At 39.4% G+C, this 16219-nt stretch overlaps 1 protein-coding gene across 2 annotated transcripts in view; it reads right to left on the bottom strand.

The window, feature by feature from the left end:
- Nucleotides 1–16219, bottom strand: part of PDIA4 (protein disulfide isomerase family A member 4) — a 187102-nt gene that overhangs the window by 28321 nt on the left and 142562 nt on the right. For both annotated transcript variants that reach the window (XM_073630702.1, XM_073630704.1), the window contains 2 exons: nt 8473–8629; nt 4882–5115 (listed from right to left, as the gene is read on the bottom strand). In XM_073630702.1, coding sequence (XP_073486803.1) covers nt 4882–5115; nt 8473–8629 — 391 coding nt within the window. The remainder of the gene's footprint in view (nt 1–4881; nt 5116–8472; nt 8630–16219) is intronic.

Genomic DNA, 16219 nt, shown 5'->3' with positions numbered 1-16219 from the left:
CTCCTAACACCTATCCTAATTAACCTGGGTAAGAAAGAAGTATATACTTAACCTTTTTCAGGCTGCTTCGGTCCAGTCATGCGAATCCCCCTGTCAGCCAGCGGCAGCTGCAGGAAGAGGAGAGTGATCCAAAAATGGCTAGTAAAGACTACAGCAGTGATGTCACCCATGAGTCTCAATGGCCCATCCATTGTTGGTTCACCCTCCTCTCCTTTGAAGTCACAGAGCTGAAACAAGGGAGCCGGATCATGTGACCGCACTGACCTGAAAATAGGCAAGTACAGTATATACATCTTTCTTACAGTGGTCTGGGTCTAGGGGCATGGCAAGGTAAGGGAGATTCAAGTGCGACAATGTTGAGGCTTTTGTGCACAGCCGAATGAGCATATCCACGATGGCAAGCATATTGACACTGCAACCTCAGGTGTATAGGAGTCTGGGAGTGAGAAATCTTCCTCAGCCTCCTCTAACTCTTCCTCCAGGTCCTCTTCATTCCCTCTTCCAGGCCAGGCATATTAGGATCTGACTCAAGTAAAGAAGGTCAGGTAGGCCGTTTGCTACATGCCTGAAATAGAACTAGAATAGGATTCAGTGACCTGTGTTAAAATCAAGTCTTGCTCTGGAGCAAGTCAAACACTTAGACCCCTTTCAAACTAAGGCAGTTTTCAGGCATTTTAGCTCTAGAAATTGCGCCTGTAAAGTGCCTGAAAACTGCCTACCATGCCGTCTGCATGTGAAAGCCTGAGTGATTTCACACTGGGGCGGTGCACTTGCGGGACGTTAGAAAAAGTCCTGCAAGCAGCATCTTAGGGGCTGTTTGGGAGCACTGTATACAGTGCTCCCAAACCGCCCCTGTCCATTGCAATGAATGGGCAGTGCTTCCGAAGCGCCTGAAAAGCGGCAGAAGGGGCATTTTTAACCCCTTCTTCTGCCGCTAGTGGGTGTTAAAAGCGCCAGCTAGTGGCCAAAAAGCGCCGCTAAAATGAGTGGCGCTTTAGTGCTAACACAGTGTGAAAGAGGTCCAACTTTAATGTTGCACAGACCTTTGGCAGAGTGAATGTTTGCCTACGTTTGTGCAGCCTTTCCCTTTTGCCTGCAATCTGCACTGCATTCATTTCATGGAGGACAGGCGAGACAAATAAAACAAAAAACACAACTAATCACCACATAGGGGGCACATTTTTTTAAAAAAAGTCAAAGTATGTAAAAAAATTCAAAAAGGTACACCAAAGCACCTAAATTCCCCTTCCCTGCAAATCATTTTTTGAGCCCCCCCCTCCTTATTGAGCACAACTGCACGTGTCAGGGGAGCCTAAGCACAGAAATATTGACTACCCTACATGGGTTATACATTGTTGTGCAAGCAATAATTCTAGGTGCATTATTGTTAAAGTGGTAGTAAACACCGCTTGCTGACTTGTACCTACAGGTAAGTTTATATTAGCCACTTCCCACCCACATGACATCATATATGACATTGTGGACTTTGAGTGGAGATATCTGGAAGATGTCTGTAGCTACAGGCATCATCCAGATATCTTTTCCAGCCAGCGATTCCCTGCAATGTAAAAGCCATCCTAGCGGAGTATTAGCCGCTGGATCACTTTTACAGACGGCGGGAGGGGATGCGCCCCCCACCGGCGCCCCTCTTGGCTCTCCCATGCAATCGGAAAACCGGAAATCTAATCCGGCGGTGGCACTGGGTTACTGAGTGGGGTGCGGAAATAGGATAAACATGTCTAGATAGATACATACATACATACATTTATAGGAGACATAAAAACCTGGGTGTCGACCACTCTGTAGCAAAGTCTTTGTGGCAAAAGGGTGGAAAGAAGTGAGTAGAACTATAGGGGCCTGATAGAGTTGGGATAGAGATATAGATATACAGTGGGGACGGAAAGTATTCAGACCCCCTTACATTTTTCACTCTTTGTTATATTGCAGCCATTTACTAAAATCATTTAAGTTCATTTTTTTCCTCATTAATGTACACACAGCACCCCATATTGACAGAAAAACACAGGACTGTTGACATTTTTGCAGATTTATTAAAAAAGAAAAACTGAAATATCACATGGTCCTAAGTATTCAGACCCTTTGCTGTGACACTCATATTTAACTCAGGTGCTGTCCATTTCTTCTGATCATCCTTGAGATGATTCTACACCTTCATTTGAGTCCAGCTGTGTTTGATTATACTGATTGGACTCGATTAGGAAAGCCACACACCTGTCTGTATAAGACCTTACAGCTCACAGTGCATGTCAGAGCAAATGAGAATCATGAGGTCAAAGGAACTGCCTGAAGATCTCAGACAGAATTGTGGCAAGGCACAGATCTGCCCAAGGTTAAAAAAAAATAAATTATGCTGCACTTGAGGTTTCTAAGAGCACAGTGGCCTCCATAATCCTTAAATGGAAGACGTTTGGGACGACCAGAACCCTTCCTAGAGCTGGCCGTCCGGCCAAACTGAGCTATCGGGGGAGAAGAGCCTTGGTGAGAGAGGCAAAGAAGAACCCAAAAGATCGCTGTGGCTGAGCTCCAGAGATGCAGTCGGGAGATGGGAGAGCCCTCCACCAGTTGGGGCTTTATGGCAGAGTGGCCCGACGGAAGCCTCTCCTGAGTGCAAGACACATGAAAGCCCGCATGGCGTTTACTAAAAAAACATCTGAAGGACTCCAAAATGGTGAGAAATAAGATTCTCTGGTCTGATGAGACCAAGATAGAACTTTTTGGCCTTAATGCTAAGCGGTATGTGTGGAGAAAACCAGGCACTGCTCATCACCTGTCCAATACAGTCCCAACAGTGAAGCATGGTGGTGGCATCATCATGCTGTGGGGGGTGTTTTTCAGCTGTAGGGACAGGACGACTGGTTGCAATCGAGGGAAAGATGAATGCGGCCAAGTACAGGGATATCCTGGACGAAAACCTTCTCCAGAGTGCTCAGGACCTCAGACTGGGCCGAAGGTTTACCTTCCAACAAGACAATGACCCTAAGCACACAGCTAAAATAAGGAAGGAGTGGCTTCACAACAACTCCGTGACTGTTCTTGAGTGGCCCAGCCAGAGCCAGAGACTTAAACCCAATTGAGCATCTCTGGGAACCTAAAAATGGCTGTCCACCAACATTTACCATCCAATCTGACAGAACTGGAGAGGATCTGCAAGGAGGAATGGCAGAGGATCCCAAATCCAGGTGTGAAAAACTTGTTGCATCTTTCCCAAAAAGACTCATGGCTGTATTAGATCAAAAGGGTGCTTCTACTAAATACTGAGCAAAGGGTCTGAATACTTAGGCCCATGTGATAATTCAGTTTTTTTTTTTTTTAGTAAATCTGCAAAAATGTCAACAATTCTGTGTTTTTCTGTCAATATGGGGTGCTGTGTGTACTTTAATGAGGAAAAAAAATGAACTTAAATGATTTTATCAAATGGCTGCAATATAACAAAATGAAAAATTTAAGGGGGTCTGAATACTTTTTCCGTCCCCAGTGTGTGTGTGTGTGTGTAGATATATATCTATCTATATTGTCACTTTAAGAATTGATAATATGCTTGATTTGTTTACTTTCCCTAGATGTTCTCCTTTTTCTTTGTTTCAATTCCTTGGAAAAAGGAAACTACAGGATATGTGACTGATAAGAACCCAGAAAGCTGACTTCCTTATCAAAACCAGACCAAATATTGCTGATATGTCTTTTTTGAGAGTCACATGATGTAACCACCCATTTAACTGGTCCCTTGCTACTAAGATATGAATGTTGATTGGACTAAACTATATGATCACACCTATAAACACGCCTAGTGCTTATGCATATTCATAAAGTATAAAAATTGTATAACCCGTAGATGTAAGCTCAGAAACACTTTCACTTTACTGCTTGTTGAGAACTGTGTATTGTGTTTCTCCACTATAGTGCATGGAATAAAAAAAGCACCCACTTATCTTAAGATCTGGACTCACTATCTCATCATCTGTCTTGTTTTGAGACCCCTAAATCAGATTTAACAGAAGTGTCCTAGTACCTTGTAAAATGATAAAGAGTGCTAAGGTTATGGATACTAAGACACGCCCAGTGCTGTTTGCACTCACTATCACAGGAGTGCTGTCTTTGGCGCAACATCGCTGAGCTCAGAGCTATTGTGGTGGGGAAGAGAGCTCAAGCAAATCGGTTTGAATTGGAGAAAAATCTTGCTCCTGGGATAGCAGGGGTAAGCAGTAACCGACGAGAGCGTCTTTTTACCATTTGTCTTAGCAACAAGATAGGACAGAGGGTGCCATCTCGGAGTTTTTTTGGCCAGACTTCAGAAGGTACACAAAAGGCCTACACTTCTAGCCAGGTAATTTTGGTCAGAGCTGCACAGTTTGTTTTTATCTACAGATACCCATTACCTGCATAGGCAGAGTGTATGCCTGTAATCCTAGAACAAGGAACAGCATAGAGAATATTCACTTTATCATAGGGGGCAATTGCAGTTGCCTCCTCTATAGCAAACAGGGTTGAGGGGTTCTCTCAGTTCATTGAACATTTAGATATTAAAGTGATAGTAATTTGCAGAAATTAATATAATTTCTAGAAAGTGAGCTTTTAGGAACACAAATACAATTGATATTTGATAAAAAAATACACATTTTCTAAGCTACAATATGTGCAGGGAAATGAATATAATTGTATTTCAGTGCTGGAACTACATTTGTCAGAGAATGAAATGGTCTAAATGCACCACTCAATATGTTGCAGCTGTCAGTGTTGAGTTACTAGACGTTTCATATATATATATATATATATATATATATATATATATATATATATATATATATATATATATATATATATATATATATATATATATATATATTTATTTTAAAAGCTTACCTTTCTTAAAAGCCATCACAAAATCCCTAAGGGAATCTGAATCAAATTCATCAGGGTCTCTGGCATATTTTTTACCATTTGTGTCTAGAATGGCTACATTCACTTCTTCCCCACTGTCACTTAATCCAAGGTCTTTTAATTCAGAAGCATAATCCTCTTCGTTAGCAATAGCAAAGGTATACTCTGGAAAATCTTTTGCAACATCCAAAACTTTATTTCTCCAGTACTGGGTTGCTGCAATTAAAACACAGTAATATTAAAGCAAAACTAGGTTTTTGAAAACTTCGTCCTTGTGGAACTCTTCCCTCTTCAACCCAATCTAATTCAAGGCTGTATATGAAGCCCTGATTTATTTCCAAATTTAGATTAAAGCAGTATTACACCCAACAAATAGGAATTTTGACTTACCTGTTAATTTACATATCTTGGAGTACAGGACACAGGAATTGATTTTTAGACCACAAGTTTTATGATACTACCCTTCGGTGACTAGACACTGACAAAAGCCTTACTGGAAACCTCCCCCCACAGTGTAGCTGTATAACCACACCCATTGCATGAGGCTCCAGTTTTTTTACCAAGCAGTAAGAAAAATCACAGAGAAAGGAAGGGAGGGGCCTGCACTGTACTCTATATTTACAGGTACAATAAAGTTCCTATTACCCCAAGGCCCCTTTCACACTTGTGCGACTTCAAAGTCCCGCGATTTTGGAGCAGTACTACTTTGTACAACTTTGCCACAACTTTGGCATTAACCATTCTCAGCTTGTGCTTACAAAGTCGTACTGAAATCGTGTCTATATTATTCAGGTACGATTTGCATGCTACTTGAGGGTTTAATATTGAGGTCTATGGAGTACAACTCGCATGGAAGTTGGACCAAAGTAGTGCAGGGACTACTTTGAAGTCGGCACGACTTAAAGTCGTGCCAATATGAATGGTAGTCATTGAAAATCATGGAGAATGACTTGTCATACAATTTTGCAGTACAAAATCGTGGGACAAGTCGTATAAGTGTGAAAAGGGCCCCCTTGTTCTAAGATTGCCCTGTATTTGGCTCCATCTTCCCATCAACTATGACCAGCTTCCCTGTCTCTGCTGAAGAAAAGCATCCCCACAACATGATGCTGCCACCACTATATTTCACGGTGATGCACAGTGTTAGTTTTCCGCCACACATAGTGTTTTGCTTAAAGGCCAGATTTGTGGAGTGCACAACTAGTAGCTGTCCTATGGACAGATTCTCCCACCTGAGCTGTGGCTCTCTGAAGCTCCTCCAGAGTTACCATGGGCCTCTTGGCTGCTTCTCTGATTAAATTGCCCGGCCTGTCAGTTTAGGTGGATGGCCATGTCATGGTAGGTTCAGGCCAATCAAAGAGGCTGAATGTAGTTACCATACCGACGTGTCCCTCCTCCAATGAGAGGCTCTTCCTGCTGTGGGGATTCTAGCCATGTTGTGGCAACCCCCTCCTTCCCCATGCACGTCCGTGTACATTGACTGAGTGATGTCCTGATGTTATTGGAAGCCTGAACACAAGGTCCTGTATAACACCTGGTTTGCCGGTCATCTGCCACGTCAACAGAGGGGAGGTTCCAACACCTGCTGGTTATCTGGCCCTTGGTCTATCTACGAGCTTATTGAGCTTACTATCTGGTAAGCATGCATTCTTAAAGGTGGAGGATCACTGGAAGGGGTGTCGTTTTCATTTTCCACTTTTAGACACTGATCCCTATGAAGAGCTAATTGGGGACTCTTCCCATCCTTTAGAAGATTTCCTCTTTTGGTTCTGGGACTTTTTTATTTATGGTTCACTATCTTGTGTTTTTGACATTTTTGTGATTTTTATTCAATGATATTGACTGTTCACTATTGATTTGTGTGCTATTCAATTTATTTATTTCGAGGATTCACATACACTTCCATAATCAATTGGGCATCTTTTCATATATGCCCTAACATATGTTACGAGGGTTTAGCGCAGTTTTTTTCATTGTTTTTGTCCCATTATTGTGTATTGCACATTTGAACTGCAGCTCTTGTTAGCTTTATTTTAGGGCAGTGTTTTTTGTTTCACATGGTAGGTTTGCAGTTGTGCCATACGCTTTCCAGTTTTGATTGATGGATTGAACAGCGCTCCGTGAGATGCTCAAAGCTTGGGATATTTCTTTTTTAATAACCTAACCCTGCTTTGATCTTCTCCAAAACTGTATTCCTGACCTGTCTGGTGTGTTTTGGCCTTCATGATGTCGTTTGTTCACTAAAGTTCTCTAGAAAAATCTCTTTGGGGGGGCTTCACAAAACAGATGTATTTACACTGAGATTAAACTACTCACAGGTGGACACTATTTAGGTGACTTCTGAAGGCAATTGGTTCCACTAGATTTTAGTTAGGGGTATCAGCGTAAAGGGGGCTGACTACAAATGCATGCCACACTTTTCACATTTGTAAAAAAAAAAAAAAATTTGAAAGCCATCATTTTCCTTCCACTTCACAATTACGTGCCACTTTGTGCTGGTGCATCACATAAAATCCCAATAAAATACATTTACGTTTTTGGTTGTAACTTGACAAAATGTGGAAACTATCAAGGGGTATGAATACTTTTTCAAGGCACTGTAACTGCTTAAAAAGTGTTGTCTGGAGTTTGGCTTTAATTTGATAGTCAAGCCTATCCAAATCTGCTAGGGCAGCTAACCCTACACTCTCCTCACACTGACAATGTTGCTATCCAAAAGTTGTCTCCGTTGCTCCACCAATCAGACTGTACACACCCTGAGACAGAGTGTGAATTAAAATAGCCACCACATTTAAGGATTGGTAAACTGCAATATATTACACATTTGTTTTTGGGTTTAGTACTGCTTTAATAAACTCCACTCAATATCCTTCAACTATTAAAAGCTAAAGACTACTTACTAGTATTTTTTTTCTGCCATTTAACAGTTGAATGACAGAGCGCAACGCAACACAGCACTAGTAGAGTGGGGCTTAATCTCTGATAAGTCGTCGAGTCCCCTTGTAAGCCTGGGCCTAGGTTTCAAGGAGCTTCCCAAGGATTGACTTAAAGATGAATACTTGAAGGCACCACAAGTTTGTCATCTTAGAATCCAGGTGGCTAGGTCAGGTCCACTTCCAGTGTACATTATTGTAACTAGTGCATCATTTTCAAGCTCCTTGTTTAACCCCCTCAGCACCAGCACATTTCTTCATTTTCAAAACATTATGGCAAAATGGGATCACCTTGGGGTGTCTGCTACCAAAAAAATAATAATAAATAAAGAAGAAGGGGAGGGTTTTTTCAAAGTTTTTGGTCTTTTTCCCCCGTTATATTAAAAAAAAAAAAAGGGGGGATTATTAAATACCAAGAGAAAGCTCCGTTTGTTTCCAAAAATTATATAAAAATGTATTTGGGTGCATGAGTAATTGTCAGTAAATCCATCACAGCACTGAACACTGAAATATGTCCTAGTAATGAAGGGGTATTACAGGCTAGTACCCAAGTGGTAAAACATTAAAGAAAAAAAAAAAAAAAAGACATGGGGCCTAAACCCAAGACTTAGAAATATTTTTGATTCTATGCTGAACTTACCAGTGCGATGGTCGAAGCTGAAATCTACTGTGTAATAAACAACAAAAAGTGGGCGCTTTGTGTATCTCTTAGCTTCATTAGCATGTGTTCTGTGGCCAACTAAAGGCAGACCATGCTTACGAATGTGGTCTTTAATATTTTCTTCTGTTATAGTATCCTGAAACAAAATTTCAAAGAAAGATAAAACTACATTTTTCCATTACATATTATCAGAAAAATCATTTGAACCTAAGCAACAGCATGGCAGGCAAGTGCATGCACATGCATAGATTGCAATGATTTAAGTAAAAGTAAAAAAGAAAAAAAAAAAAAAAAAAAAAGTAGCCAAGCTGTTCAGAACATAATGCAAAAGGCTTTACAAGTACACAGAGACAAGGCCAAAAAAAAAAATCTACACATACTTAGTATAAAAAACTAAGAGCTGACACGTTTTGGCTTATGACCCCATAAAAACCTTGAATGCACTAGCTACCCCTAGACTCAGTTAATCCTCCAAAACATACCTAGTAAGTCCTGCAATTCTGCTAACTGCCACCCCTACTACCCCCACACCATCAGTTTGACTGTCAAGGTCCCAGTCTGTGTAAAAGCTGCAGTCAGCATCTCTTCCTGCAATATGTTATGTTATTAATGTTTTATGTGCTAACTGGGGCTAGCTTAAAGTGGTTGTAAATCTCTGACATGAAAAAGCATATTCCTCTATAGTGTGTATCTGCCTCAATCCAAAGCACTGAATGTGGTTTCTCTCTGCTGCCTGTCTGCTCTGCCAACTGTCTAAGTGATTTCTGACAGCCATTGCCAACTCCAAGGGGTGGAGGGGGTAGGAGAGTTCCAGAATACAGCCTGTGATTGACAGCCTCATCCATACTTGCTTCCTTATGGGTTTGTATGCAGGGGGGGTGTCGATCCCTCTAAGAGCTCATGTTATAGTCAGCTCCCTGCTATGTGCTCTGAAATGTGTGACCTCAGATTCCCACTCCCTGCTTGCTAGAGCTCAGAAATGCTGTGTACAATGTGTGGTTTAGTAGGCTGTAGCGAAGAGATGGCTGCAGATAAAACAGGTATAACTTGTACAGAAAGATTTGTTTCATTTCTGTATATCACCAGACGCTAATCACTTCACTGGGATTATATAAGGCCCCTTTATTACGATAAGCCCGCTCGGATCCACCTGTTCGTTTTTCAGGCAGAAAACTCCCCATAGAAATCAGCGGGGCTCTGACAGGTCCCTCCCTGCTCAGTGAGCAGAGAAGGACCTGTCATCCACAGGCTCAGCAGAGATCAACGGAGCGATCTCCCGCTGAGCAGATCCGCCCCGTGTGAGAGGGGCCTTGTGGTTTACAACCACTTTAAAGTTTAGTTTATTCACATTCCATTTAGATGCAGCAAACCTGAAAAGTATTCCACAATCCAAATAGGAACTAAATATGGATATTTTTTCTTGAAGCGGAAGTAAACCTATCCATAAAATGGTTTAATTTCTGGTACGTGCTGGAAATGTAACACTCCCATTGGTTGTGTTCTCAACCAAACTGAGAAACCATGCAATGGCTAGTGTCATAACCGATCACATATGCAGCATCATGGCAGTTGTAGATTAAACGGAGGCAAAGATGGCAGATTCCCTGGCTGAAAACGATAGGTGGGTTTACATACACTTTAAACTGGTCATTTGAGGATCCTCTGGTGCATTTCTTTAAAATTAAAATCACCATCAGTGTTGACACTTTTCTCCTAAACCTAGCTGGAATAAGTTTTGGCAATGCATGGCTTAGCGGACCTGTGCATACTTAACTTTGATACACCTTCTCTCCTCTTAAGCCAAAATCTGAGGTTTTTTCTTGTCAAAATATTTTATTATAGATTTCAGTATGGAAATAACATTGTACAAGTGACATATTGTAGTAATAATACAGTCTTGTAGAAGATGGTAATTTACATAATCTAATATTATATCCTTAGAGACAATAAATTAACGTCAAGAACAAATTAAAATGTTGTTGATAATACATAAGGCTATTCAAGATAATGTGTATTAATATAATAGTCATATATTATAATCTTGACAATATCAAAGAGACTGTTGAGTGGAAAATACGAAAAGAAAAAATATACAAAATAACCAAAATGGGTGCTATAAAATCGTATAGTATATCATAAAAAATAAAAGGAAGGAGAGATGAAGGAAGTGAAGAAGAGAAGGAAGAGTGGAAAAGTCCGCAAGGTGAGACCATGATCCATTACTACTATTTAAGGAAACATAAGCTTTAAAATTCTACATTCAAGCTACCACGGCAATAGTACTTGATTGTCAAAGGTTTGTGGTATAGTATAGTTTATCCAGGGTTGCCACGTTCTTTCAAACTTAGGGATCATGTCCATATCAATAGCTATAATTTTGGCATGGGTCATAGTATTATTCATTTCAACTAATGCTTCCTTTACGATTAGGTTAGAAGATTTCCATGCTCTTGCTAGTGTTTGTTTAGCCGCTGTAAAGAGTTGCATTAGCAATTTAAATTGAGCGTGTGTTATATTTTCGGTTTCAGGTTAATTAGTGCTATTGCAGGATCAAAAGGAATTATATCAAATAATTTAGATGCAATATTAAAAATTTCCTTCCGATATATTTGAGCTTTTGGACACAACCACCAAATGTGAAAGAACGTTCCCAATTCAGAGCATCCCCTAAAACACTGTGCAGAATAATTTGGTACATATTTCGCCAGCCTAGCTGGTGCTAGGTACCATCTTGTTAACACTTTATAACTCGCTTCAAGCGCCAATATATTAGGTGATGCTGTTTAAGTTGAAGACCATATTTGATTCCATTCAGAGCTATCTAATTTTCGTTTTAAGTCTTTTTCCCATTTCTGTATATATTGTGGTTCATTATGATTGGTTTGAACCAGTGAATGTGAATATAGTACAGAAATAGTACCTCTAGAATGTGGGTTATTCTTATAAATAGCTTCAAAAGTGGACAAATGAGTTAGAGATGTTACAGTATTTAATAGTGGTGTGAAAAAGTTTTTGATTTGGAGGTATCTAAACAATTCCGATTGTGGTATATTATACATTTCACTTAAATTCGGAAAAGGAATAAATGATGAAGAATTTACAAATTTGTGCATGTAAATTACATCTCTAGATGTCCATTCTTTGAAGGATTTGGGAGATACCCAGGCAGGGTAAAAAGCAGGATTTTTGAAAAAAAGAGTAAAGGATTATGTAGGGATTGTAACTGATTTTTAACTTTCAATTTATTACAGAGGGAAATAAAATGTTTGGTAATTGGGTTAAACTTTTTACGATCTTTTTAAGACAGAGTAAGTTGGAGATTGAAATAGGATCACATTCAGCAGCTTCAATAGATACCCAAAGTGGGACTTCATGATGTGCATGATATTTAGTAATACTTGCTATATGTGCTGCCCTATAATAGTATGCAAAATTAGGACATCCTAAACCCCCATTTGTTTTAGGAAGATAAAGTATTTTGCTGAATCCGTGGTTTGGAAGAACCCCATTGTTTTCCTTTGTATAATTCTCAGATAATGTGCTGGAATCAGAATTGGTACAACGCTAAACAAATAAAGTAGTTTAGGTAACAATGTCATTTTAACCACTTCCTGACCGCCGCACGACTATGTACGTCCTAAGTTTGAACGGGGATATCGTTGTTATGGCAGCAGCTAGCTGCCATAACCCCGGTATCCCCGTTTTCGTGCGGCGGCCGGCTTTCAGATAAAAGTGGTCCCTGCGGCGGATTCGCCGCGAGATCACTTTTATCGGTGGCGGGAGAGGGCCCCCCCCCCCCTCGGCCGCGATCCGGTGCCCTCCGCCGCTTACCAGAGCCGGCGGTAGCGGCAGAGGCGATCGCGTCCTCTGCCGTGGTGTGTATAGAGACGAGTAAGGCCAAGATGGCGCTCACTCGTCTCCATGACACTGCTGGGCGGAAGCGACGTCAAAACGTCACTTCCGTCCACGCCTCTTAAAGGCATATTTTTTCAAATGTCATTTTTCTAAATGACTTTTTTTTTTTTATTGCATTTTAGTGTAAATATGAGATCTGAGGTCTTTTTGACCCCAGATCTCATATTTAAGAGGTCCTGCCATGCTTTTTTCTATTACAAGGGATGTTTACATTCCTTGTAATAGAAATAAAAGTGACACAATTTTTTTTTTTTTTAAAGTGTAAAAATAAATAAAATATTGTAAAATAAATAATAATAAAAAAATTTTTTAAAACCCCCCTGTCCCGACGAGCTCGCGCGCAGAAGCGAACGCATATGCGAGTAGCGCCCGCATATGAAAACGGTGGTCAAACCACACATGTGAGGTATCGCCACGACCGGTAGAGCGAGAGCAATAATTCTAGCCCTAGACCTCCTCTGTAGCACAAAATATGCAACCTGTAGAATTTTTTAAACGTCGCCTATGGAGATTTTTGAGGGTAAAAGTTTGACGCCATTCCACGAGCGGGCGCAATTTTCAAGCATGACATGTTGGGTATCAATTTACTCGGCGTAACATTATATTTCACAATATAAAAAAAAAATTGGGATAACTTTACTGTTTTATTTTTTTATTCAAAAAAGTGAATTTTTTCCAAAAAAAGTGCGCTTATAAGACCGCTGCGCAAATACGGTGCAAAAAAAAAGTATTGCAATGACCGCCATTGTATTCTCTAGGGTGTTAGAAGAAAAACCATATATAATGTTTGGGGGTTCTAAGTAATTTTCTAGCAGAAAAACCTGTTTTAAACATGTAAACACCTAAAATCCAAAACAAGGCTGGTCTTAAAGTGGTTAATGGCATTTATTCTACCAAACCATGAAATTGGGCGATGGGACCAGGAATCAATCATATTTGATATGTGTTTCAACGCCTGAGGATAGTTGGATGAAAATAAATCAGATAATATTGATGTAAGTTGTATACCAAGGTATGGGACTGATCTGTCAGTCCATGTAAATGGGAGACCAATTTTTGCAGAAGATAATTCCACATTTGAGAGGGATATATTTAGAGCTAGACATTTTTTAGGGTTAATGTAAAGACCTGAAATTGCAGCAAAATTATCAAGAGTTGGCACAAGATTAGGGCCAGACACTTGTGGTGATGAAAGAAATAGGAGAATATCATCAGCGAATAGAGTTTGTGATGATAACCTGCTATTTCAATTCCAGTAATTGTAGGTTCATTTCTAATTTTCAGTGCTAGTGGTTCTATAAGAAGGGCAAAAAGTAAAGGAGAGAGTGGACATCCCTGTCTAGTACCTCTTTCAATATCAAAAGAGTCAGATTTATAACTGGCATATTTGACGTATGCTTTTGGTTTATTGTAAAGTGCAAAAATCCAATTTGTGTAGTTTGGACCAAATCCCCATTTCTGTAATGTATATTGCATATATTGCCAGGAAATAGAGTCAAAGGCTCTTTTGATATCAAGGGAGAGAAAACAAGCAGGAATATTGCGCGTTTTAGCAATGTGGGCCAACAGGACTGCTCTGCATATATTGTCACCTGCCTGACACGAAGGCATAAAGCCAACCTGATCACAATGGATAAGTGTACCAATAATCTTTTTTAGCCGAGCAGCTAAGATTTTAGCTAATATCTTCATATCAATGTTTATCATAGATATACGGCGATAGTTGTGCTGAGGGTGTCATCTGATTGTGATTTCGGAATCATACAGATAATAGCCATTAATGATTGTCGGAACGATTTATTATTTAAGAGGTCATTAAATGCTTCTGCAAGTACAGGAGAAGTATCACTATAACTTCGATAATACAATGCTGAATATCCGTCAGGACCCGGTCTCTTATTTATTTTTAATTCTTTAATGGTTTCTGTAACATCATTGAGTGTAATGTGGTTTTCTAGTTGCGCTTTTTGAGCATCAGTCAATTGTGGGATATTTATTTGTGAGAAAACGGAATCTGCCTCATTAGTGCTAAATGTATTTGTTTCAGTATAAAAGATCTTTTAGATGAGATTTGAATTTTTGTACAATTTTTTGGTGGATTACTAGTATATACATTATTAGCCAATTTAAGTTTTATAGGTTTGAAAGATTTATTAATGGATTTTAAAGCCTTGACTAATAATGTACCATGTTTATTAGACTTCACATAGAAAGTATGTTTAATTCTATGAATTGATTTATCAGCGGAGTTGGTAAGAAAAAGCTCATATTCTAGACGTGCTTTTTCTAAACGAGTTCTAGCAGAAGTGGGATTACTTTGAAAGGACATAAACGCTGAATTAAATTCCATCTCTAATTGTTTTGCTAGGTTTCTACTTTCTTTAAGATTTAAGAATTCCTGATTGTTGTTGAAAAATGCCTCCAAGGACTGGCTTATGCGCTTCCCATAGTGTAAGAGAGGATATGTCAGTACTGGTATTGTTTTTTAAATAATCTTTTAATGCTAACTCAATGATTTTGCGGTGAGGTGGATGTTTAAGTAATGTGTCAGGGAGGTACCAGGTTGGGTCATGTGCTCTAGGTATAATTGAAGCAATGGTGGTACATACCGCATTATGGTCTGACCAAGGAATGGGAATGATGTTAGACATAAGTATTTCTGGCACCATACCTATTGTTATGAATATATGAGCTATACGGCTAAATGTTTGATGTGGGTTTGAGAAATACGTATAGTTTCTTTTTGTTGGATTAGATTCTCTTCAAGAATCGATCAATTTGTGCCTGGAAAGAAGCTGAGAAAAAGACCATTTGGTTTTGTATTTTGGTGAGTTATATGGGGTTTTATCCAGAAATGGGAGGAGTACTTGATTGGAATCACCGCACACAAAAATTGAACCCATTTTATGTGTATTTATAACTTGAAAAAGATGTGATAAGAATGATAAAGGTTGGGGGCATAATAAGAGACCACTGTTACAGGAGTATCCATCACATATGCTGTGAGTATTAGATAACGTCCTTCTGGATCTTTGATTTCAGAATGTAATGTGAATGGTGTAGTACGATGAAATGATGAGAGTGCCACGCTTTTTTGATGTTAGCCGAAGCTGTAAATACTTGTGGGTAGGATTTACTGAAAAATGTGGGAGTTGTAGTCGGTGTGAAGTGTGTTTCTTGAAGACAAACAATGTGCGCCTTCTTAGCTTGAAAAGGCCTAAATGCTTTCGTTCGTTTGTGTGGAACATTAAAACCCTGGACATTTAGTGAAAATATGTTTAAAAGGAGCCATGTCAAATGATTTCTCTTGCTAAATATCGCTTTTGAATAAAACTTAGTGCAGTGATTTCTGGACTTACCTTTGCGGACAAAAGAAAAAAGGATAAGAAAGTTCAGTATAATCTATCTTAGAGAAGAAAACGGAAAAATAAATTATATAACATGCAAATACAGTGAAAAAACATAGGGATACAAAAATTGCTCGTGATGAAGAGTTAAACTACTCATCAGGGGGTAAAGGACCTTCGTCGAGTCTCCACATAGTAATGTGGGGATCCGAGGAAAGCAGGTTGAGGCACATGAAGCTTCCGTGCGCTGGGAAGTCGCCTAAAGAGAATGATGTACATCTCAAGGATGTAATAATACTAGCCCTAACTATGTATTTTTGATTCATATATATATATTAAGATCTAATGATAGAATAAAAATGAAATTAGAGGAGAAATTCCTCAGAATTGTATCTTATAGAACTAAGGTTATGAAAACAAAATTATCCTCAATGTTAATATAACCAAAGTGTGTTCAAAACAGT

This window comes from Aquarana catesbeiana, linkage group LG05, assembly GCF_042186555.1.
Source record: "Aquarana catesbeiana isolate 2022-GZ linkage group LG05, ASM4218655v1, whole genome shotgun sequence".
Taxonomy (NCBI): domain Eukaryota; kingdom Metazoa; phylum Chordata; class Amphibia; order Anura; family Ranidae; genus Aquarana; species Aquarana catesbeiana.
Note: the sequence above shows the minus strand (reverse complement) of the source record. Positions and strands in the feature narration are given on the sequence as shown.